This window comes from Microtus oregoni, unplaced genomic scaffold, assembly GCF_018167655.1.
Source record: "Microtus oregoni isolate MIOR12 unplaced genomic scaffold, Mior012 000003F_ref0000135, whole genome shotgun sequence".
Classification (NCBI taxonomy): Eukaryota; Metazoa; Chordata; class Mammalia; order Rodentia; family Cricetidae; genus Microtus; species Microtus oregoni.
In genome coordinates, this window is record NW_024543062.1 from 65,459,421 (window position 1) to 65,484,906 (window position 25,486).

Sequence of the window (25,486 nt, forward strand, 5' to 3'; positions counted from 1 at the left end):
TTTGCATTTTTCTATCTTTTCCTCATTGCATGGCCCCCTTGTCTTTAAAAGGCTAAACTGCTCTGTACTAAATTTGGTCACGCAGCGCTCCAAGATTCCCTGGAATGTCCTCAAGTTTCAAACAGCTCTGACAGTAAGGCAGGCCCGCCCCCTGGCTTGGGGATTGGCTTCTCCTCTCTGGCTGGGCAGCTGTCAGGTTTTATTGGTTGCTTGTTAGACCAAGCAGGGTCCACTAGCCTTGGTCTGCAGGGAGGCTGCCGAGTCCCCTGAGCACCTGTGGCACAGCGGGCCCTACGAGCTGCAGTCCTCATCTAGCTGGGCCTTCCCACTCAAGCCCACCCAGCTCTACCCAGACCAGCACCCCTTCTCCCTTCTCTGCATACCACCAACACTCCCACAGACTTGGCAAGAGAAGCTGCCTGCTTTGCCAAGATGTCCAAGGTAGCCAAGTATCGGCGGCAGGTGAGTGAAGACCCTGACATCGACAGCCTGCTGTCCACCCTCTCCCCTGAGGAGATGGAAGAACTGGAGAAGGAGCTGGATGTGGTGGACCCGGATGGGAGCATTCCTGTGGGGCTGCGGCAGAAGAATCAAACGGACAGACAGCCCTCTGGCACGTTCAGCCGGGAAGCCATGCTCAACTTCTGTGAAAAGGAGACCAAGAAGCTCATCCAGAGGGAGATGTCTATAGACGTGAGTGACACACCCTGGAGGAGAATGGGGTGGGAAGGGAGGACCAGGCCCCCTAACTCCATGACCAGAACCCTTCTTTTCTTAGAGGAACAATCCTTACTGGCAAGGGATGAAATGCTTCAGAACAGGTTATTATGCACTAAACTGGCAGTGGGAAGCTCTGCCCTGAATTTGCTCTGTAAGCAGAAGTTGGATGTGTTGGAGAGACAGGACATCTCAAAAATCAAGTAGGAAAGGGAGCTGAGGGGTGTCCTTGAAGGATACATTGTCGAGTTGATGCCATCATGGTCTCGGCATGTTTCTTCCTTCATCTCCATCCTGTGCTAGTGAGGAGGGAGAAAGGATAGAATGACGTTTGTAGTCTCCAGCCACCCAAGAAGAGGAGGCCAAGCTGATCCCAACGCTCTGGAGGACATGGCCCAAGGCCTGAGAGCAGGGATGGGAAAGCAGGGAGACACGGTGCAAGAATTGGAGCATTGTCCCTGTGCCTGCCATTCCCTGGGCCCGTGTTCAAGACTTTCCCAGGAAACAAGGAGTGTGTGGGGAGCCAAGGGACTCAGGAATTCTTACCCTGCGGGGAGGTGGCTAATTCTTTTATAGCTCTGATAATAATAAATAAATATCAAAACAGATATGGGGGAAATGATAGATCCTCCATCAAGGGGCTAGTGACCCAGGACAGAGAAAAGAAACTTAGACAAGGTCTTGACACTTTTGTGACCCCTGCCCTTTCCTGGACCCTAAGAGTCACTCTGGAGTTTGGCTCTGTTCTCCTCTTCCATTCCTTGGGCTCTGGGCCCCATGGCTGCCTTGTCTCCAGTGGCTTCTGGAGGGTGAGGTCAAACAGAACTGTTTTTAACCCATGGGAACCAAACCCAGGGCCTCTCATATGCCACGTAAGCGTCCTATCTTTGCACTGTCCACCCACTCCTAAAACCAAAGCCCTTACTTAATTATAAAGCAAGATGTTTAGGCCAAAGAACAGCCGAGGAACTCTTGTGCTCCTGGGACTTTGATTCTCCAACATTCTGCACTTAGTAAATGCTATGCCCTGCCTCTCTCTTCTGTCTCCCAGTTCCCTGGCCCTGCCCAGGGATGCACTTCTTCAGATGGAGCCAAGTCAAGGAATAGAGGGTGAGACAGTATGCATCCTTGGAGGAGATGCTGCTCTTAGGACCATTGTTCCTTACGGAAGTAGTCTGTTACAATGCTCTCGTTGCTCCTCATGCAGGCAAAGGGCATATGTTAGCACAATGGCCAGCCGGAGTTAGACATGTATACTGAGCACGGTCAGAAGTCTCTAAATCTGGGGGAATGTGACTGAACCCTAACATGTAGCCCCTTTGTTATCAGAAGAATGAGCATGAAGTCAAGGCCTAGAGTTTAAGTACCAGACAAACCCTGTGTGGGTACCAGCAGCTCTTACTGTGCTGACTCTATGACTCCTCCCAGCTTACCTAGATCCTGAGAACAGTACCCACCCCTGTTGAGGTGACTAAGAGGGTGGTGGGAAGTGCATGGCACAGAACCTGGCACATAGCATCCAATAAGCCGCAGCAGTGGGATTGCTAATTCACTTTAGTAAAGGAACTCAGAAAATGGTGAAGTTAGTCCAAAGCAAATCTCTGCCCTTGTCCGGCCCTGCCCACCCCTCCATCTAGGGACTTGTCTCTTTGATTAGTGGCCAGAGCAAGCACACAGAGCATGGATACTCAAGTCTAGCTGGAGAGTGTGAACTCCACTCCAGACTGGGGAACTGGCTCTAGCTCTTGCTGCCTGAGCCTTTCCCTCTTCCTGAAGACCTGAAGGTAATAAGCCAGTCGGTTTGATAGTGAGCTAGCCAGTTAAATGGACCGCAGCAGAAAGATGAGCTACAGAGAACCTTCTACATGTCCACCACCCCAATCTTGTTTTATTTTAGTTTTTTGTTTTTTCTCTGTCGAGAGAAGGTTTCTCTGTGTAGTCCTGGCTGTCTTGGAACTCACTCTGTAGACCAGGCTGGCCTTGAACTCAGAGATCAGCCTGTCTCTGCCTCCCCAGTGCTGGGATTAAAGGTGTACTACACCATCACCTTTCTCTTTCAAAGCCTCAACAGTCTTAGGAGATAGGATTTTTATCCCCATCATAAAAAAAAAAGTCTCAATGAGGCTAAATACTTGTCCAAGGTGACACAGTAAATGACCTGCCTGACTTTTTGTGCTTCCTCCCCTTTTCCTGTTACATTGGGATATCAGAGTACGGATGGGGAGATAATGCCAGCCCTTCTTTATTTTTATAACAGGTTCTCAGCTAACTCAGGCTGAGTCAAACTCAACAGCTAGTGAGAGTGACCTCGAACTTCCGGTTCTCCTGCTTCTACCTCTGAAGCAGTGGGATTACAGACATGTGCCACCATGCCAGGTTTGCACAGTTGAACTAGGGATCTTGGTGTCTGGTAGATAAGCACTGTGCCAGCTGAGTTCCTTTAGGGTCATACAGCCGCTGCTTGTGAGAGCCCCAGAGAGATGCTCAAGATCTGTGTACTTGTGTGTTGCTAGAGAAACGGTGGCTATGACAGTCTGCCTGAAAGCTCCCCTACCACCACCATCTAAGGAGTACCTTTAATTATCAGACCAACTGTCCATGAGGGAAAGGTACTGGTTGGCATTAAGACACTTTAGTTAAATCCTGTCGATGGGATGGTGGCATTATGAACATTCTTTTGTTTTGTTCTGTTTTGTTTTTTGTCTTTCAAAACAGGGTTTTTCTGTAGCTTTGGGGCCTGTCCTGGAACTTGCCCGTAGACCAGGCTGGCCTTCAGCTCACAGAGCTCTGCCTATCTCTGCCCCCCGAGTGCTGGGATTAAAGGTGTGTGCTATCACCGCCCCGCATGGACATTCTTTTAAAATAATGTTTATATTTTAGACATACGTAATAAACTATTCTCAGGAAAATTGATTGAATTGGGGGATTTGCCTTAAAATGACAGGGATGGGAGTGTGGGTGAGAAAGTACTGGTCTGGAGTTGTTCCTGTTGCAGCTGGATGCTGGACCCACATGAGTGTTTATTACGTTGTTCTCCACTTTCGTTTGAAACTTTCCACACAGAGAAAACGTTTAGAAGAAACTAAGAGAGATAAGCAGGCCTGTTCCGCTTTTCCTAGGAGGGAAAGTCAGATTCATACTGTGACTGGCATGCTGGGGTCTAGACCAGGTAAGGGACCGAGGCTACGTCTTCCTCACTGGGCTGGAATAGTTCACGGAGGTTTTGGATTGGCTAGCATAGTTTTCGTGCATATTCCTCCCGTACCTCTTCCAGGTCACCACCTCCAGGCAGTCACCCCAGATTCTTAGGCAAAGCTGGGCACCTTGATCAAGTGTGCCAGGGTCATAAGGTTCTATCGTTCAGGACATTTATCACTAGAGAAGGGGTGCTCGTGTGTGTCGTGTGTGCGTGTGGAAGTCCCAGGACAGCTTGCACGAGTCACTCTCTACTTCCACGGGTTCCAAAGGCTGAAACTCATGTTTTCAGGTTTGCATGGCAAGTACTTTTCCTCCTGCTGACTCAGTTTCCCCATGGTGATGGAGACCAAACCCAGGGCCTTGAACATGGCAAGTGTCTGCCCTGCTGTGGAGCTGCATACCCCTGCCCCTCTTTTTTTAAATTTTGTTTATTTATTTATTTTATTTTTCTTGGCTGTTTCCCTCACCAGCATATATGATTCAGGAGGAGGATACTTACATAAGGCCTCCACATAGATCATAAGATCCCCAGCTGCTTATGAAATGAATTTCAGTTAGCAGGGGATTCAGGGAAGGCTAGAGGCGGGCTCCTGCCCTGCCTGTAGATGGAGAGGATCTGGCAGCCAGTCTTCTCCCAGGTCCTCTGGGAGTTCTCCCTTAGCCCAGGTGGAAGACAGAGCCCCAGCCAGTGCAGAAGCCAGCAGTGGAGTGAAGCAGTCCTTGTCTCATGTTTCAGGGACCAGATCCCAACAGGTCATCTCTTATTCTTCCCTTCCCAAGTGGGAGGGGAATGACCCCTCAGCCTACCCCTCTTGTCCTTCCCTCTAGGGTGACAGGGACCCAGGATTAGCACCTGCATGAAAGCAGGGTCAGGGGCCAGGGCAGCTGAGCCAGGGGGCAGAGAAAGCTCTTTTAGGTTTTCCCCAGAGGCTAACTTGAAACTCTTGAGAACCCACTGCTGGCCTAGAACCTCCTGCTGCCACTTAGCCTCCTCAGCCCCTTCCTCCAGCCTTGTTTCAACTCTATCCCCCGGGCTCCCCTCATGAATGGGAAGGCCAGAGACGGTGGCACCAACCCTCAGAATGCCCTTTGCAGATAGCTGGGCTTGTTGGGAGTACACGAGGCAGCACGGCTCAATGATTAAGGAGATTAACCCCAACTGGTACACACTCAAAATAGCCCTGGAGGCCTGAGTAGAGAGGGCAGAAGAGGTGATGGGGGCCTGGTGACCCAGGTAGGCACATGCACAAACTAGAAAAAGCTAGATAAAATTATTAGCCACCTCCATCTGTAGTTTGGGAAAGCAGCTGACTGTCTTCAGGTAGGTGGTGCGACCTACAGGTGTTTGTTTTAACTTGTTGTTTTTAAGTCTTTTGTTCATGCACTGAATATGTAACATTTAAAGAATTTTGTGGGGCTGGAGAGGTAACCCAGAGGTTAAAAGCACTGGCAGCTCTTCCAGAAGATCCAGGTTCAATTCCCATCACCCACATGGCAGCTCACAACTGTCTGTAACTTCAGTTCCAGGGCTCCTGACAGCCTCACACAGACATGCATGCAGACAAACACCAATGAACATAAAATAAGAATAAATTATATATATATATATATATATATATATATATATATATATATATATATAATTTAGTGCAAGCAAGGCACCAGAGCTGAACTCCCTTGCAGCATGGCCTCTGACGTTTGTCCCTTCTGGGGACAGCAGGTCTGAGAACTTGAGACCTTGGCTAGACAGGAAACATAAGAGGGGGGCAAGCCAGATGGACAGGAATGAGGAGGACTTGCAATTATGAAATGGAATTTCACTATGAAATTATGAGAGGAAGATGGGGATGGTTTCAAAGTCTGGCTGAGAGATGCCGATCAAGGGAGGTTGTCACCAGCATGGACAGTTGGAAGCCTCAGGGTTTCAGGGACTTCATGGTCCCCAGGACTGGATGAACAAGGAAGACAAAGTTTTCATGTAGCCTATCTGTTCCCCCTCCACCAGCCTCTCTCCCTCCTCCAAGAGACTATGGACTTACAGAAACAGCATGTCCACGGCTGACCCAGAGGAGGCAAACCTCGAATGATCGGGATTAAGAGAGATTTGGAACATGTGTGTGTGTATATGGTGTGTGTGTGTGTGTGTGTGCATGTGTGTGTGTGCGTGCACGCGCGTGTGTGTGTGCGTGTGTGTGTGTGTGTGTGTGTGCGTGCGTGTGTGCACTCAAAGCAAAAATAGCCACAGCATAGGGGTGAAGGGAGGAAGAATCTGAAAATCATGTGATTGCCAGGTTGGATAAACAGGATTATCCTGATCCATAGAGTAAGGTCCAGATTAAGCTGTTTTGTGTTTAGTGAACCACACTGATCATAGCTAGCAGAAAAAGGTGGCTTACGTCTAAGGTATAAGTCCTTGTTTGGGGCTTCTCAGCAGCAGGTCCGGGCATGAGATAGCAAACCACAGGTGCCTGCACTCAGCCCAATCCAGATTTGTGTTCTGCTTCTTCCCCTTACAGCCCCAGTGCAGCTGAGTACCTTGGGCCAGAAAGGGAGGGCATTAATTTATTTAGCGTGTGCTGGTACCGAGGGCATCACCACTACCATCTCATTGGCTTAGCCTCTTCAGCTCCGTTACCTGTGAGTAGGAGTGATAAAATCAGCCTCGAAGGGCTATTGGAGCATTCAACAGGATAAGGTATTCAGAGTTTATTTCCTCAGGAGAGAGGCTTTCTTCAGTCTCAATTCATCAGCCTTTGTACCTGTACAGACGCCAAAACAACATTAAAATAATTCTCACGAGGTTAAAAAGTTCTGTCCATAGGAGTGAGGTAATGGCGAGAGGGGTGGAGAGGAGAGAGGAAAGCAAAGACCAATGAAAGAAGGAGGCCAGGGTGATTTGTTGCTTGCCGCCTGGCTCGTCACCTGATTTCTCGGAACCACCTTTATTTAACTCCCCCACCCTCACCCCGGGCTTAAGGACCCACGCTGATTTACTGGTTTTGGTAAATGGTAGAAAAGAGAGGGTTGAGGGACATTTCAGACATAAGAACTCTCCTCGATAGCCATGTTCTATCCCAGCATGATCTAAAGCCAGGGCTGCTTTGGGAGTTTGGGCTTCAGCTATCTCTGGGGTCCACTGCAGAGGCCAGGCCAGGTCATCAGGACACTGTGTACAAACAGCTAGGAATAGAAAGGCCTCCTGCTCCACAGGCTCTGCCTGCTCCTCCCCTCACTTCTTCCCTGTTCAGGATCCCTAGGCTCCACTAGCTCATCAGCCCTGACTTCCAGGTCAGGTGGCAGGACCAGCAGGATGCCGGCCTCCAGTGCCAAGAGGTCCTCAGCTAGGGCTTCAGGCGGCACTATGCATGCTCAGTGTGTGGAGTCTAGTGGTTGGATCGTCTCGTTAGGGTCCAAGCAGATCTGCATTCCCATCCTGCTCTGCTGATTGGCTGTCCATGATCTGGACCAGTTCCTGTACCTGCCAGAGCATCTGTCCCATGGAAGCTGAAGGGCCTGGTCCTGGGTAGTAAGGCTCAATAGTCTACCAAGGACTCCAAGAAGTGTGCTGGGTTGGAAATCTGGTACTGAAGTCTCATGAGCAGTTGCTTTCTTCCCTTTGCTCCAACTCAGCCCACTCATTCCCCTCCCTGCTACTTAGGTCTTCTTCTCCCTCACCCCCTTCTCTTTAGTGCTAAGGATGGGTAGTACCAGAGCCTCACACGTTTTAAGCCTAGGCTTTGACACACACCTAGCCTCTACTCTGTTTCCACACAGTATTCGTGACTCATGCTTTATGCTTATAGGGACAAGGAGGACTCTCCTAAATCAGTGATTCCTCAACTGTTCATTGAGCTGCTACTATATCTACTATATTGGGCATTTTCTAAATGCTAGAACAGAGTGGATAACATAGGGACGGTCCTTGTTGCCAAAGAGATGGTATTTATTCTTACGGTCAACACAGATATTATACTTTGTTTTTTTTTTAAATATTTATTTATTTATTATGTATACAATGTTCTGCCTGTGTGTATGCCTGCAGGCCAGAAGAGGGCACCAGACCTCATTACAGATGGTTGTGAGCCACCATGTGGTTGCTGGGAATTGAACTCAGGACCTTTGGAAGAGCAGGCAATGCTCTTAACCATTGAGCCATCTCTCCAGCCCCATACTTTGTTTTCTGTTGCTATAATAAAGGCCACGACAGAAAGCAAGTTGGGGAGGAAAGGGTTTATTTGGTTTGCATGTCCGGATCACAGTCGATCATCGAGGGAAGCCAAGATGAGGAGTCAGAGGGAAGGAACCTGGTGGCAGGAACTAAAGAAGAGACTGTGGAAGAATACCGCTTACTTGCTCGCTCTCCATGGCCACTCAACCTGCTTATTTATACAACCTGCCCAGGAATGGCACTACCTACAGTGTGCTGGGCCCTTTTATATCAGTCATTGATCAAGAAAATGACCTTGATAGACTTGCCCACAGACCAATCTGATGAAGATGTTTTTTAAATTGTAGTCCCCCTTCCCAGATAAACTTAGCTTGTATGTCAAGTTGACAAAAAAAAAAACCTAATCAGCACAATGTACAATATATATGTCTGTGTGTACATATGCATGTATATATGCCACATAAACATACACATGTGTAACATGTATCATATATATGATTTTAAAAAGTGTGAATCTGTTTAAGGAAAGAGTATATGATCAACCATTGTAGGGGCCCATTTCCAACAGGCTCAATGGGATCTTCAGCACAAGAAACATGACATTTGTTTAGCGTCTGGGACAAAGTCAGCAATGGGAATGCCTGGAGAAGCAGCTTCCAGGAGAAGAGCCATGCAAAGGCCTGGAGGTGGAAACAGTTTATTGTGTCAGAGGAAGCTCAGCTAGGCTAACTGGAGCATAGCTGGGAGAGATGAAGAAGGCCTTGAGGAGGCAAGGTCCGGATAGTGCAAAGCCTTTTAGGGAAGCAGAGAAGTTTGGTTCGTCTCTTAGTTTGTTTATGTGGTGGTGCGGCTCAAACTCAGAGTTTTGCACGTGCTAACCAAGGACTAAAGTAAACTCCTAGCCAGAAATTAGATTTTTTTTTTCATTTTTCAAGATAGGGTTTCTCTGTGTAACAACTCTAGCTGTCCTGGAACTCCCTTTGTAAACCAGGCTAGCCTCAAACCCACAGAGATCCATCTACCTTTGCCTCCCAAGTCATGGGATTAAAAGCCTGTGCCACCACACCTGGCTAGATGGGGTCTTATGTGGCCCAGGTTAGTCTCAATCTTGCTATATAACCAAGGACAATCTTGAACTTCTGACCCTCCCGTATCCATCTCCCAAGTGCTGAGATTAAACATGTTTTCCTACACCCACTTTTTCGTGGTTCTAAGCATCCAGCCCAAGGCTTCTCACATGTTAGACAATCACTCTTAAGAACTGAGCCCCAGCCCCAGCCCCAGCAGCTGAAGTTTGGAATTTTACTCCATTTGCAGAGTCACTGGAGGGTTTAGAGCAGAGCGGATGAGGGGGAGCACAGCTGAGTGTGTAGCAGTTGCCTGGAAAAGGATGGCTTGTTGAGGCAAGAAGTTCAGAAGCCCCTTTCAGGTTAACGCAGGACTGGCTGATATGCTGAGGGAAAGAGGAGTTGTGGTGGGAGATGATGTTTGTTTTGAGACAGGGTCCCGGTGTGTAACCCAGGCTGTTTTTCAATTCACCATCCCCTGCCTCCCTGATGCGGGGATTTCATGGGCACCACCAGCTGGCCAAGAGCAGAGGAGTGGTTTGGGAAGTGCCAGAGTTCAAACTGAGGCCTTTAGTTAAGTTCATTTGCTAATAAGATCCCCAGGTGGAAGTGCCAGGTGGCCAGGGGGTATAAGTCTTAGACTCAGTAAGAAAGAGGGCTGGGGGGAGCATTAGCATGTGAATGATATTTAACTTTTTAAAAAGTTTTTCTGGTGCATTTATTTTATACTTATGAATGTTTTGCTTCCATGTATGAATGTCCACCGTGTGTGTGTGTGTGTGCGCATGCACACGTGTGCGTGTGTCTGGTACCCACAGAGGCCAGAAGAAGACACTGGGTTCCCTGAAACTGAAGTCATAGATGGTTGTAAGCTGGGTGCTGGGAACTGCTCTCTGCAAGAGTAGCAAGCACTCTTAACCACTGAGACATCTTGCCACCCCTGGGAATAACATTTAAAACCATGAGCCTAGAAGATGTTGCTTGGGGTGTGGGTGTGGGTGGAGAAGAATGGGGGGCTAAGGGCAGAGTTCTTCCTTATGTTGTAAACATGTGGGCATTGGAAGAGGAGAGAGCTAGTGGAGGGACTGAGAGGTGGGAGGGAACCAGGCTCTCACAGAATCAATGGAGATTCAAGGAAGAGAGCACCCCTCTTTGTCCTTGTTGTTGAGAGGTTTAATAAGATGAAGTCAGAGAACCAGCCACAGTGCCTGCAAAATGGAAGCCACTAGAACCTAATAAAATTATTGTGCTGAGGCAATCTCTCTCGCATCCTAATGCTATTCAAAAGAGCCAAAGTAAATGTGGTATCAGGGAGGGCTTTTATGAGACAGAGAACATTGTTGCCTATCTGTATGCTCCTGGGAATAATTCCGCAGAAAGAAAAACCTTGATGGCACTAGAAAAGGAGTAAGGAAGGGATAGAGCTCATGGCAGCTGACAGGTCTGCCTTCCTGGCAGCCTCTCTCTTCTGCCTGGAGGACGGAAAGCCAAGGAGATGGCAGTGATGCCTTCAGATTGACAGGTGGGGAGCGAGTGGTGAAGCTGATCTCTGATGCGTTGACACATGCAGTGTGAGCTGGGAAGACGGCACCGGCAGCCATATATAGGCTAGATTGAAGCAGGGAGAATTTTAGGAGGTCAAGGCCTAGGTCACCAGAAGAATGCTCGGTGCTTCCTGGGAGAGGTAGAGAAAATATGAAAACACGACAGGACAAGAAACCTGGCACACAAGCTGTCACCAGACAATGGCCCCTGCTGGAGATGCTTCATGTGCATCTGTCTGTCTTCAGGGCCACCCATGCCCAGGCGGGGGAGCACACAGGTCCTATCCCAGTACCCAACTGACAGCAGAGTGGTGGGACCTACACAGATTCCCAAGCCAAGCCAGGGAACTGGCTAATTCCCTGCTGACTGCTGCCAGCTGGGTGGCTTCAGACACATGGTTAACATTTATAAGCCTTACCTTCTTTTGTTTTTATTTGTTAATGCCTTTTTGTTTTGTTTTTCGAGACAGGATTTCTCTGTAGCTTTGGAGCCTGCCCTGGAACTCACTCTATAGACCGGGCTGGCCTTGAACTCACAAAGTTCTGCCTGCTCTGCCTGCCAAAGGAGTGCACCACTGCCGCCTGGCCTCTTAGCGCCTTTTTAATATTGCATTTGTACTCCACAAAGTGGGCTTCCCCACAGTAGCTGTTTTACTGCAACATGGAATACATACAGAAGTGTGCATGAAATGTGTGTGCAGAGTTGAGTGGCTGACCAGAGCGGTCAGGAAATTGAACATCAGCATGGCAGTGCCACAAAACCCACCCAAGCTCCCTCCCCAGGGTAACTCCTATCTCTACTTCCAACTGCATACATAGCTTTGTCTGTTTTTATTGACTCACCCAGGAAGAGTTCCCTATCCAGAATCTTTCGCTCCACGGTCTGTTGGTAAAGTTCAATTGTGTTGTCCACAGCATTTTTAAACCTCCACCCTGTTCAGTATTCTTCTGCATGACTATACCACGACTTAACTAGTCCATCTCCTTGTTATGGGAATGTGGGTGGTTTCCAGTCTTGGGTTATCATAAACGATAATGCTCTCACACTCGCACCCGTGACTTCCTTTCTGTTTGGTATGTATCTAGGTGTAGAATTTGTGGTTCATAGGAAGCACATAAGACACTTGACTTACTTCAAGGGATGATGTTACTAACTTGAAGAGTCTTTGTGAAGATTGAGATGGCCTAACACTATGCTTTGTGAAGAGCAGGCACCTGATAGAGCGCCATCGTGGTCGCTTCCAGTTGAGCCCTTCTCAGAGCTGCTCATGTGCGGGCATGTTCTTTGGACATAATCCACTTCATCCCTCATCTAGTCTGCTAAGAGTTAGGCACTTCACTAAAGTGTTCTTTGGACGTAATCCACTTCCATCTTCCTAACCCAGTCTGCTAAGAGTCAGGCACTTCCCTAAAACTCAGGCTAGGTTCTTTTACTCCAGACTCGCTAGCTTTCCAAAAAGGGGTAGCTCGAATGGCACCTTCTGGCTAGGCATGGTGGCAGAGGCAGGTGGATCTCTGTGAGTTTGGGACCAGCCTGGTTTACATAGAGAGTTCTAGGACAGACAGAGTTATGTAGTAGAGAAATCCGGTCTCAAAAAACTGTAAGAACTAAATAAAAGAAAAATAAAAAAGAAAGGCATCTTTCACTTCATGCATCTTTCCCGCCGTAGCTTTGCTTGCTCCAGTGCGACCCACTGTCTCATCAGCTAAGTTTCCAGGCCCTTCTTGGTTTACCCAGTTTCCTCTTTAGTTTATGTCTGAGTTCGGGTCATTCTAAACAGTGTTCTCAGTTCTCAGATAGAATCTTCTCCAGCCCGTCATCATCCGGTGCGGATGAGACTGTCAGTATTCCTCTTCTAAATCCAAACCTCCGATCATACCTGGAGAAGACGTCACAGCCATGCACATCAGCGCCGCTGTGAATTAAAATCCCATCACCTCAGCTGAGCCCTCAGCCCTGCCCAGGGCGTCTTACCACGTGCCTCTCACTCCCCTAAGAGGTTTTTTCCGAAAGCCAGCTCTTCTCACCGAACCTTGTTCCACCATTCTCTCTTTTCGTCTTAAACAGATACCTAGCCCATATTTCACAGAGAAACACAAAAGCAACAGGGAAGATGCTTGAACACCTCTCAGCGTTCCCGAATGCAAACCTCTCTCTCAAGCCATCTGAAAGGCATCTGTCCCCATCCCTTTGGGATTTCACTCGCTCCTGCCTCCACAGGAACCTTTGCTACTTTAAGCACCCTTCCTTCCTTCCTTCCTTCCTTCCTTCCTTCCTTCCTTCCTTCCATCTTCAGCATTCCTGACCACTGTCTCCAGGCCTCAGCTCAGCTCCTTTGCTTCCTCCACAGGCTACAGAGGAAGCATCACCACCGAGCATGCCCAGTCAGCCCCTGTCTCACCACCACGATGCTACGGGCTTTGATGGTGCAGCCTAGGACCTCCCTGTTGCTGAGTCTATGGTGTATGCTTTGCTCTTTAGCCTAGTTATTTACTGTGACATTCAATCACTCTCTTGTTCTTAAAACGCTCACTTCTGTGGCACCAAGACACCACATTCGCCCGGTTCCCCTTTTTTTCTCCCTAATTATTCCTTCCTGGTTGCTGAGGAAAGCAATGCTCCCTGTAATGGCTGCATATTGCTGTCTCCTCTGCCGTCTTCCCCAGGTGCCTTCCAGCCCCACAGACACTGCTACCACCCTATGCCCAGTCTCTATCTGTGGCCTAGATCTCTATTTTGGGTTCTAGATCATCCAGTTGCCTCTTGGACACCTCAAGTGTCTCAAATTCAACCAGTCTAAAAATAAATTAGTCATTGACACCCACCTTATGCCTAAACCTGCTTTTCCTCTCCTTTCTGTGCTTTGGCAACTAGAAGTAACATCTAACCCAGAACCGAGGTCATAACCATGGAGGTTAAACAGCCCTCATCTCTCTCCCAATTTCCAGACTTTACTAGTGATAGAATCCTGCCTGTTCTACCTCCAGGGTCTCTTAGCTTCTCTCTGTACTATACAACCGGCCATCGCGTCCACCCATATCACATATCAGCTAGACACATGCCATGGCCTCCTAACTGCTCTCCCTGTCTCTCTTCTCTTGACGTTGCAAACTATCCTCCTCTCAGCTGCCAGAGTCTTATTATAAGATGAAACCATGATCTTGCCACTCCCTGCGGAAAAACCTTCAGTTGCTCAATAGAGCTTAGGAGGTCCTTGGTGAGCCAGCACCCCTTTAAGCCACTAATCTTCCTTTCCTTCTGCCCACCCCTTGCTGCAGCTGGAGACCATTCATTGGTTCTTCATCCCTGCCAAGACTTGAGATGCTCTTTCAGTGCCTTTGAAAGTTCCATCATCTAAGTGGGATGCTAGGTCCCTGTAACCCTTACTTTATTGTCACCTCCTTTAGAAAGATTTCCTGACTGAGTGGTGATGGCGCACGCCTTTAATCCCAGCGCTCAGGAGGCAGAGGCAGATAGATCTCTGAGTTCCAGGCCAGCCTTGTCTATAGAGTTCCAGGACAGTTAGGGCTACACAGAGAATCCCTGTCTCAAAACAAACAAAACAAAAAACAAACCATCAACAACAATAACAACAACAAAAACAAAAAACAACTTCAAACAACCAACCACAAAAACAAACAAAGAAAGATTTCCTAGCCCCAGTCTGGGACTGTATGCCCTGTCCCTGTGCTCAGAAGTGCCACCTGCAGTGTCTGCCACCACACACCAGGTAAAAATGGCACATCATTTCAGTGCTATCCCCTTCTGCTCATCCCCAAACTCCTCTCCCGCCTTCCTTTTCCCATCTTCTTCCTCTTCCCCATGACTACTTCTTCCTCTTCAAGTTTTAAAAAATTTATTATTGTATGTTTATACATGATTGTACATGTGCATGTTTGTGTATGTGAGTGTGGGCTTGCATATGTCACACCACCTGTGTGGAGGTCAGAGGACAATTCTGGGGAGTCTATTCTCTTCTTCTGCCACAGATTCTGAGGGTCATCACATGAGGTCATCGGGTTCTAGGGTAGAAGTGCTTGCTGTGCAAGTCTGATGAGGAAGAGGACAAGGGACATTTGCAAATGTCATTTTTATTTTATTTGACTTATTATTAGGGTGAGTTGCCCCTGCTACAGCACACTTGTGGAGGTCAGAGGTCAGCTTGCAGAAGTTGGGTCTCCTCTCCCAGGATCAGGTTATCAGTCTTGGTAGCAGGCCCCCTAAACCACTAACCCATCTTGCCTGCCCCAAATGCTAGTCTTATAGGACTTGATTGAACCTACAAAAGTTGTGAATTGAGCTTACACTCTTGTGAGGCTTTTTGAAAAGTGTGTTTGGCAGGGACCCTCCACTCTATTTCAGTGTCTGTAAACCGTCAGTGAAGTCAGTTCAGCATTCACATTCTGTGGTAGCTGCTTGTTGGGGAAGGTCTGTCAGTCATTCCATTCTCTTCCTTCTCTTGGTACTTTCTCGCCCAGCTCCGTAGGGATGTGGAATCATGGACTGAGACTTTTAACCAAACACAGCTGAGTCCACCTGTGATCCCTGTACCACTTAGAGCCACTGAGGAATTAGTAAGTCTCAGTTCCCATCATCTAGGTTCACCCTTAAGTGTCTGGGAGTTTTGTCTTCAGAGCTAGCAAAAACAACATTGCTTCCCTGGAGAACTAGTTACAAGCTGCCTCCCTCTGGATCCCCCATCCCTGCACAACTAATCAGAAAGGGAGCTGATTTCCTCACAGCATTCATAGAGCCTCCTCTCTGGAAACCCCAGGCTTAGACGTGTAGAGCTGGTGTCTAGAAAGGTCTGGGTAGACCAGAGTAGCAAAGAAGGGACAGAACTAGGATTAGGTCCTCGTAGAGACTTCAATGTGGATTGTCTATACTGTAGACAATCCTCTTTGCCTGCCTCCTTTCCTCCTTCCCTCCCCCTCCTTTCTTTCTTTTCTTTCTTTTTTGATACTTGCTGCCAAGCCTGACAACTTAATAATTTGTTTTTATTTCATGTGCATTGGTATTTTGCCTGCATGTTTGTCTGTGTGAGGGTGTCAGATCTCCTGGAACAGGAATGACAGTCAGTTATGTGCTATCATGTGATTACTGGGGATTGAACCCAGGTCCTCTGGAAGAGCACCTGGCACTTTTAACCACTGAGCCATCTCTCCAGCTCCCAGCAATCCTCTTTCTTAGCCAGACTTCTACTAGAGAATTAAACCCTACAATAAAGCAAACCGAGTGACTGCTTCCTCAGTTCCCCTTATGTTACTACAACAGAATACCAACTGGGAAATTATTATTTATTTTACTTTTTTTGAGACTGGGTTTTGTGTAGCCTGGGCTGGCTTTGATCTTGTTATGTAGTGGAGGATAGCCTTGGGCACCACATTCTCCTGCCTTCTCCTAAGTGCTGGAATCAGATGCGTGTATCATCATGTCTGGCTAGACTGTGTGACGTTTAATGACCAGAAATATATTTGGTTCATAGTTCTGAAGGCTATGAGGTCTGTGATGGGAGAGTTTTATTAAGGAGGGTCTTTTTGCTGTGTCGTAGCAAGGCAGAAAGTGGGCGAGAGAAAGTCAGCAAGCATGCAAGAGGGTATGTACTTTACATGAGAAAGGCACCCCCGTAGCAGCAGCCTAAATTCAGTGTCTCCCAGACCAGCACCTCCCACATGACCAACCCCACCTTCCAACACCAGCAGACTGGGAAAGAAATCAATAACAAATGAATTTGGGAAGCCCGGTTCAACTATACCTCTTCCAAAGATGCAAAACAGCCCTGTTCTCAGTCCACGAGGAAGAAATTGATTCATTAGCTATAGTGGATACCATGAGGAATTAACGGTTGGTATTTCCTGCTAGAATCCCGTCTGCCAGAGGCTGGTGTTATATCATTTTGCTTAGACCAAATTTTCCAAAATGAATCATCTCACCTATGGAAGCGTCTCTTCCACTGTGTGCTACCAACAACTGCCCTCTGTCCTCCACTGCACTCAGGATTAACTTAATCTTAAAATCACTAGAAGAATGTTGGTAATGACCGCGAGGTACTGAAGATGCAACTGTTTCATTGCTCAAGGGGCTTTGAGGTTCGAGTCTTCAGATTTGTTTCCAGGTCCCATAGCCCATGCTTCAAAGAGCAGTGTGGGCCAGGCATGGTGGCATGCGTCTTTTGTGTTTGTTTGTTTGTTTGTTTGTTTTTACAACAGGGATTCTCTGTATAGCCCTGGCTGTCCTGGAACTCACACTGTAGACCAAGATGACCTTAAACTCAGAGGTCCCCTGCCTCTGCCTCCTGAGTGCTGGGATTAAAGATGTGCACCACAGAGCCTGATTTATGCGTCACATGTCTTTAATCCCAGCAGATGCAGGCTGGTCTCTGTAAATTCAAGGCCAATCTGGTCTACATATCCAGGCTAGCCAAGGCAGCATAGTGATTCATAGTGTATTTACAAAGTGTGACCCTCCCTCTGTCTGACTAATTGAGCGTACAATGTAATGTTTCCCCATGGCGTTTTTTGGACTTTGTTCCTACTCTTCTCTCTCTCTGCCCCATCCCCCCTTCTCTTTCTGCAGAAGACCCTAACGCCCCCCAAATCGTCCTGCTTTCGTGCCACAGGCATCCCATGCTCTCTCCCTGCTCTCAGATCTCTCCGTCCCATGGGCACAGGCTGCTTTCTATGATTTCCCTTAGTGTCCGAGATCATTCTATGTACGTATACATTCCATTAAGTTTTCTTGCCTGCTTTTTTTTTGCTTAGCATATTAGTCATTTTCTCTTTTCATTAGATTCTTCCTGAACATCATTTCTAGTGGAGATCATCGCAGTCCATTGTATGACTGTATGGAACCATTTGCCTATATTTGGACATGCACATGCTTCCCAACAAATGCACTTTCCAAGGGCCCAAACAGATCCCCAGAGCCCCAGTACAAGCTCCTTCCCCTGGCCTCTGGCACCCATCCCCAGAGATGAAGCCAGCCAAACCAGATGATGAATAGAACCATTAACACACTGTTCTCCCAGCTGAGCCTCTGATGAAACAAAACTCCCAGAGCAATGCAGGACTGACGGGCAGCTTGCAGGGAGACTCTCCATAGTCTGGGGAAACATGAGGCCACTAATGTTATTTTTCAGAGGATCAAGTTCCTGATGTTGGATCATCTGCCAAGCAGAGCACTTTCCTCTTTCTCCAGCCCCCTGGGGTATGCCAGAGTGTAGGTACTATGGGTAAAGCAGATGGACCAAGTTTCTCCCTGTCTTGGAAGGAAGACTTGTTACTACTTAAAAACAACCAGGGGCTGGAGTGTGGCGCAGGTGGTATAATGCCTTCCTCTGGTACATGAAGCCCTAAGATGATCCCAAGTACGGCAAAACAAAACAAAACACCACCAGCAATAACACAAACACAACAAAACCAAAAGGCAATCAAAGCTCCAGTCTTGAAAAATTTCAAGTCTAGGGAGGATGTGAGGAAGAGGGAGTAGCTAGTCCATCCTCCTGCTTCCATGGGAGACCCTGCTCTAGACACACACTTAAGTACTATACCAATGCACATAACACCAAGGGAAGCAAAAGTAATTTCTCTTCATGAAAACCACAGAGAAGGCCGGGTGGTGGTGGCGCACGCCTTTAATCCCAGCACTCGGGAGGCAGAGGCAGGCGGATCTCTGTGAGTTCGAGACCAGCCTGGTCTACAAGAGCTAGTTCCAGGACAGGCTCCAAAACCACAGAGAAACCCTGACTCGAAAAACCAAAAAAAAAAAAAAAAAAAAAAAAACCACAGAGAAGGGCTGGGGAGATGGCTCAGAGGTTAAGAGCACTGACTGCTCTTCCAGAGGTCCTGAGTTCAATTCCCAGCAACTAGATGGTGACTCACAACCATTTGTAATGAGATCTGGTGCCCTCTTCTGGCCTGCAGGGCAGAACATTGTAAGTATAATAAATAATAAATCTTAAAAAAGGAGAAAAGGAAACCACGGAGAAGCATCACACACCCACAAGCACATATGGAGTGCCTGGCTGCTATCTTAGGAACTGCATGCATGATCAGGTTCATCCAGCCACAATAACAATGAGTCTCATACCTCCTGTCTGTGTCAAGCTTTGTGGGCTCCACAATGTCATTCATGTGAGTCTCCTGTGTGTCTTGTAAGGCAGATGACCTTTAACCTGTATGGCAAATGGGAAAAAAATGGGTCTCTATGGAAAGTGACAGCCATCCTAGGCTCAAACTGCCCCACACAGTCACTGGCCACACTTAGTCAGTAAGGATTTGCTGTACAAGCCTGAGAACTTGAGTTAAGTCCCCAGGACCCACATGAAAAAGCCAGGAACAGTGGCGTGCTTGCAAACCCAGGGTTGAGGTGGCAGAGCCAGATAGAGCCCTGGAGCCAGATTTTGGCTCACAGTTCCAGAGAGATAGGAGTCCATCATGGGGGGAGGGGGGTGGCAGTAAGGGGCAGAAGCAGGAAGCTGAGCAATCACATCTTTTGTTTCTCAGTGTAGCAGCTCTAGCTGTCCTGGAACTTTCTCTGTAAGCCAGGCTGGCCTTGAGCTCACAGAGATCCGCCTGCATCTGCTTCGTGAGTGCTGGGTGTGCGCCACCACTGCCTGGCAGTGATCACATCTTGAATTGAAAGCAGGAAGCAGAGAAATTGAGCTGGAAGTGGGGAGGGTTAAACCGGAAAGCCGGCTCCCAGTGACGTACTTCCTCCAGCACGGCTGTACTTCCCCACACCTGCTTCAGATAGTGACACCAGTTGAGGACTAAGTATTCAAATGCCTGAGCCTATAGGTGACATTTCTCATTCAAATCATCTCCCCACATACAAAAATTATTTCATTATATAGCTATATACTTATTATACAATAGATTATTCTTGTATAGATTATTATATGATTATATTACATATCAAAATGGTAGTAGTTGAGTGGGTTCAAAACATGTTTTGTTAAAGTTAACTTTATCTTTTCTGTTTTTTTTTTTTTTTTTTTTTTTTTTTTTTTTTTTTTGGTTTTTCGAGACAGGGTTTCTCTGTGGTTTTGGAGCCTGTCCTGGAACTAGCTCTTGTAGACCAGGCTGGTCTCGAACTCACAGAGATCCGCCTGCCTCTGCCTCCCGAGTGCTGGGATTAAAGGCGTGCGCCACCACCGCCCGGCCTCTGTTTTGTTTTTTGTGATGTGGCTACCAGAACATTTCGAGTCATAAATGTAATTCACATCATATTTCCTTTGACCTGTACAGTATAGGGTGGTAATTTTTTAAAATTGCTCTACAAGTCAATGATAATTAGAAACATGACATATCTGTATTCTCAAATGGAATTAGAAAAGAGAATTCAATCCTTTGCTTAAACTGGATTTATTTTTTTTTAATATTTATTTATTATGTATACAATATTCAATCTGTGTGTGTTTGCAGACCAGAAGAGGACAGCAGACCTCGTTACAGATGGTTGTGAGCCACCATGTGGTTGCTGGGAATTGAACTCATGACCTTTGGAAGAGCAGGCAATGCTCTTAACCACTGAGCCATCTCTCCAGCCCTTAAACTGGATTTATTAAGGTAAAATTTTAAGCTGGGCGGTGGTGATGCATCATGCCTTTAGTCCCAGCACTTGGGAGGCAGAGGCAGGTGGAGCTCTGTGAGTTTGTGGCCAGCCTGGTCTACATAGTGAGTTCTAGGACAGCCAGGGCTACACAGAGAAATTCTGTTTTGAATGAAAAAAAAAAAAAACCTTAAAAATTTAAGTCCAGCACAGCCCTATGGTGCCTAGGAGACTGAGCATTGCCTGAGCCAATCAGTGTTCATAACTACAGTACGTGACTGGCCATGCTTCATTTTATTGGTTGCTTGGGCTTTATATTTGTATTTTTTGGTTCTTTATTTAACCTTTACCCTTTAGAAGTTTATGTGATAAAAACTGGAGAAGTGACTCAGTAGTCATGAGGACTGGCACTGCCATAACAAGTTAGGTGACCCTGAAAAAGCCTGTAACCCCAGATCCAAGTGGAACTGAGACAAGAAGGTGGCTGGAGCTAGCTGACTCCCAGCCTAGCCAAGGAAATGTGAGCCCTAGGCTCAGGGAGAGACTCTGCCTCAAAGAAATAAATGGAGAGCGATAGAAAAGGATGCTTAATACTCTCCACGAATGCACATAGGTACACACACGTGCACACACTGACAAATACATGTGTGCAAATAAATTAATAAAAAATAAACAAAAATAAAGACAGTCATTTATAAAAAAGAAGTTTAAACAATATAAGATAAGAAATGTAGCTGGGCGGTGGTGGCGCATGCCTTTAATCCCAGCACTCGGGAGGCAGAGGCAGGCGGATCTCTGTGAGTTCGAGACCAGCCTGGTCTACAAGAGCTAGTTCCAGGACAGGCTCCAAAAACCGAGGCAGGAATTCATCATCTGTTCAAGGACAGAGTGGCTCACAAAACTAAATAGGAAGAAACAAAGACAAGAGGGACAATGACAGAAGGGAGGAAGAGAGGAGGAAAGGGAAGGAAAGAAGGAATAGTAGGAATAGAGGCTTTGATTTTGTTTGCTATGATTTTTCTTTTATTTGCATATATTTAAGGCCAAGATTTCTCTCAATTATCTTTTCTTTCTATTGAGATATAATTCATACACTATAAGATTTACTCTTTGTTGGGTCCCTGGGGGTCACGCAAAGAAGGGGACAGACCACTGAAGTCTAGTAAACCAGAAGCAAACTTTATTCCAGGAAAAAAAATTAAAAATTACAAATATAAATCTCCATGGGGCACAAAAAGCTTATCAGCTTGCTGAAACCACAGCCAGAGATGGACTCGTAAGGTTGTGCCAAAGGACAATTTCTGAACTCACCCTTTTTATAGCAAGAAGCAACAAGCATTAGGCATGAACAAAGGAACTTTTACAATCTTGAGGTAAAACTCAGATACAAATTGCCTTTGTTTGTTTGTTTGTTTACAGTTTCCATTAACGTTCGTAGGTTACACTAGTGTTTGTATTTAGTCCATTGTTTTTCCCTGGCTGTTCCTGATAGTGTTTACCAAAGCTCTGCACTTCCCCTGATACTCCCAGTTTCGCAGAGCAGAGAAGGGTATGCGACAATGCAAAACCAAAAGTCCTGTACATCCTACCCTCTAAAGATTAACTCAGTTCACGTTCGTTGTTGATCACAGATGGCCAGGGTGTTATTTTAGGGCTAACTTTCAGTTTGCAGAGGGCCACTTTGGCCTTACAGGTAGAGCTACTGGTTGTAAAACAAAGTAACCCACTGTTAATAGTTAGTCCTTAAGCTGCTTAGAAAGCTCCAGATAATCTGTTCTTATTCTCTTAGGCTTACAACTTTATATTTATTTCTACATTATTTTAATATTCTTCTTCTTTTTTTTTTCAAGACAGGGTTTCTCTGTAGCTTTGGAGCCTGTCTTGGAACTAGCTCTTTTAGACCAGGCTGGCCTGGAACTCACAGAGATGCACCTGCCTCTGCCTCCTGAATGCTGGGAGATTAAAGGCGTGGGCCACCACCACCTGGCATTTTTGAATTCTTATTTTCGGACTCTTCACCTTCTGAAGTAAGCAGTTCAGGGCTGCAGCTCAGTGAGGCACTTGCCTCACGTGTATGAAGCCCTAGGGTCAATCCCAGCATTGCTGCCCACAAGAGGGGGTGCAGTTCAGTGGACCTCCACCCCCCTGCACAATTATGTAATCAACACTTCTACCTAATTCCAAACTATTTTTTGGTACCCTCCAAACCCTTTAGCAAGCTGGTAAGATGGACTCTCACAAGCTGCCCTTTGACCTCCACATGTGCACCGTGGTACATGTGCCTTATGCCCACCACCAATCATGTGTTACCCCTTTCCCAGTCTCTGGGAAACAAATCTGTTTCTGCCTCTTTGGCTTTGCTGTTCTGGCTACTTGATGTAAGCGGGATCATACTATATGTAGTCTTTGGTGTCTAGTTTCTTTAAATTATGTTTTCAAACTTTCGAAATTCGGATTGATACTTTGTCCTTTTTTTTTTTTTTACAGTCGAATGAATATTTTTCCCATTCTGTGGCTGACCCACATTTTGTTTGCCCATACATCAGTTGAGTAGTATCCACTTTGAGGCTGTTAGGAATGATGCTTTTCTGGGAATTTGCATGTAAGTTTTCCTGTAAACTCTTCTGGCTCTCCTGAGATGGTATCGCTGGTTCTGTGGCAACTGTGCTCAGCTTTCTCAGCTGCTCCAATAGGGCAGCCCCATTCACATTCTTGTTGGCAGTATGTGAACATTCCAGCTTCCTGCATCTTTACTGACAGTTGTTGTCTGCCACAGCTAGTGGGTGTGAGGCCATCTCTAGGTACCACTGCTCGTGCTTGGTCCAGCATCTCCCTATCACATCCCCCTAGTCACAGTGCTGTGACTGCTGCAATTGTCTGCTAGTGGCCTGCTTCTTGGTTTCTCTTAGCCTCGACGCCATTCTCTAAGCAGCTACCATAGCTTAAAACAATCCACAAATCTGATTGTTGCTTCTTCATTAGGAGAGTGTGCACAGGCTGGGCATGGTAGCCCATGTCCATAATCCCAGCACTTCTCTTGACTCTGATTCTAAATAGTTTTTCCTAAGGCGGCCTCTAGCTCTTGTTTCTTCCTTCCTTCCTTCTTTCTTTCTTTCTTTCTTCCTTCCTTTTTTCTTTCTTCCCTTTTTTTCTTTCCTCTAGCTCTTGTTTCTTTGTTCCTTCCATTCTTTATTCCTTCCTTCCTTTCTTTTTTAAGATTTTTAAAAAGATTATTTAGTATGTATACAGTGTTGTCTATCTCTATGCTTGCAGGCCAGAAGAGGGGACCTGATCTCATTACAGATGGCTGTGAGCCACCATGTGGTTTCTGGGAATTGAACTCAGGACCTCTGGAAGAGCAGTCAGTGCTCTTAACCTCTGAGCCATCTCTCCAGCCCCTAAGATTTATTTATTTTTTATCATGTATACAGTGTTCTGTCTATATGCATGCCTGCACGTCAGAAGAGGGCACTAGATCTCATTACAAATGGTTGTGAGCCACCATGTGGTTGCTGGAAATTGAACTCATGATCTCTGAAAGAACAGCCAGTGCTCTTAACCGCTGAGCCATCTCTCCAGCCCCTACCTCTAATTCTTTGCTCTGGTTCCCTCTGAAAGGCCAGAAGAGATTTCTTTTCTGTGCTGGGCCCTTTTGGGACCTTGAACTATACGCTAGCTGAAGGCTGCAGAAGAGCTGAAGGCTGTCCCCAGCCCCCAGGATAAGGCCATAGGAACCCTCTTTAGGGGAACTATTAGCTAATGGAGAAACCTAAGTTACATGAAATTGCTGACTGCAGCCCATTCCCCCACCCAACTTCCTTTATCAGCTGGGTGATATCAGCTGGGCAATATTTAAGCAGCCCCTGTGGTTAGCACAGGGTCAGCAGATGTCTGAAGGACATAACCAGGGGGGCTGTTGCTATCCCCCTTAGATACTAATAGCCTTTCAAAAACTAACATCTTTAGCCAATTGTGATATAGGATAAGTAATTTTGTAGTTTGAGACTGTAACTTTGTGACTGATTTGCTGTTTTTATCTTTATAAACCCCTTACAATAGTAGACAGGGTTCTTCTCCCTCCATCTGCTGTGTCAGACTGTGAGGCAGAGGACCTGTGCTAGCCCCTACTTAATACACGAAACCTTCATTTTGCATGCGGAAGTATGGCTCTGTGGTGATCTTCTTGGGGAGTCCTAGGACTCAGGCACAGCACCCCTCCCCTGAGCATTTATACAGTGTTGAGGCCACTTAGCATCCTTGATTATAATGCCCCTTGGCCTGCTTGATGTTCCCCTCTCTCAATCTTGACTTCATAGCCAGGGCGCCTCTGCCAGGGATAGAAGCCCATTTGGTTCAGTGTGTCTAGGACAGCAAGGGATGAATTGCTGTTATTAGTCATTTAGGTATGATAATGATTTCACATACTTTTTTTCCTCCAAGTTTCTGTCTTATGTTGTAGGCAAGGTGGTACTTGTCTGTAATGCTGGTGTTCTGGAGGCAGAGGCAGGAGGATCACTACTAATTCAAGGACAGCCTGGTCTACATAATGAGCTCCAGGCCAGTCAGGCTTTGCTGTGACATCCTGTCTTCAAAACCAAGCAAACACCCCAAACAAAACTCAAGTAGACAGTAAGACTGAAGAGCCTCCACTGCCCTAGATCTTCAATTTGATCCAAGTGGCTTGCATGGGGCAGAGTGGATGCAGAGCAATCACGGACCAGGCCACAAAGGGTCTGTGCACTAGCAGGAAGTCTGGACTTCATTCTAAGAACTTGGGTGCTGTGAAGCAGCTTCAGCTTTGTAACCATTACTCTGGCTACTGTGTTTGAATGGCTCAAAAGGAAGGAATACAGGAAGCAGGGAGGTCAGCTGGGAGGCGAGAAACATCAATAGTCCCAACTGCAGCATGGCAGCAGGGATAGTGAGGGAGCGAGTGGGGTCTATTATGAAGGGAATATGGTCAGCCTGGTCTACAAGAGCTAGTTCCAGGACAGGCTCCAAAACTACAGAGAAACCCTGTCTCAAAAACCAAAAAAAAAGGGGGGGGGGAATCTGGTGAGAAGGGAGAGTCAAGACTGCTTCCCATGCATGGGTACCACCGTTCCCTAAGATGGATAAGAGAAGAAGGTGGCAATCTCTCCCCTGACATCCACTGTTCTTGTTTTAATTCTTTCCCCAACTCTATCAGGCTTAAGACTGGTTACAGCAAAACAAACAAACAAAACTCTACCACCACCGA

The 25,486-nt window shown here is 46.8% G+C and overlaps 1 protein-coding gene across 1 annotated transcript in view; it reads left to right on the forward strand.

Moving 5' to 3' along the window:
* The first annotated feature begins 222 nt into the window (after positions 1 to 222).
* Positions 223 to 25,486, forward strand: part of Lmod1 (leiomodin 1) — a 45,054-nt gene continuing 19,790 nt past the window's right edge. Inside the window, exon 1 of the mRNA XM_041649334.1 lies at positions 223 to 693. Coding sequence (XP_041505268.1) covers positions 433 to 693 — 261 coding nt within the window. The 5' untranslated portion in view covers positions 223 to 432. The remainder of the gene's footprint in view (positions 694 to 25,486) is intronic.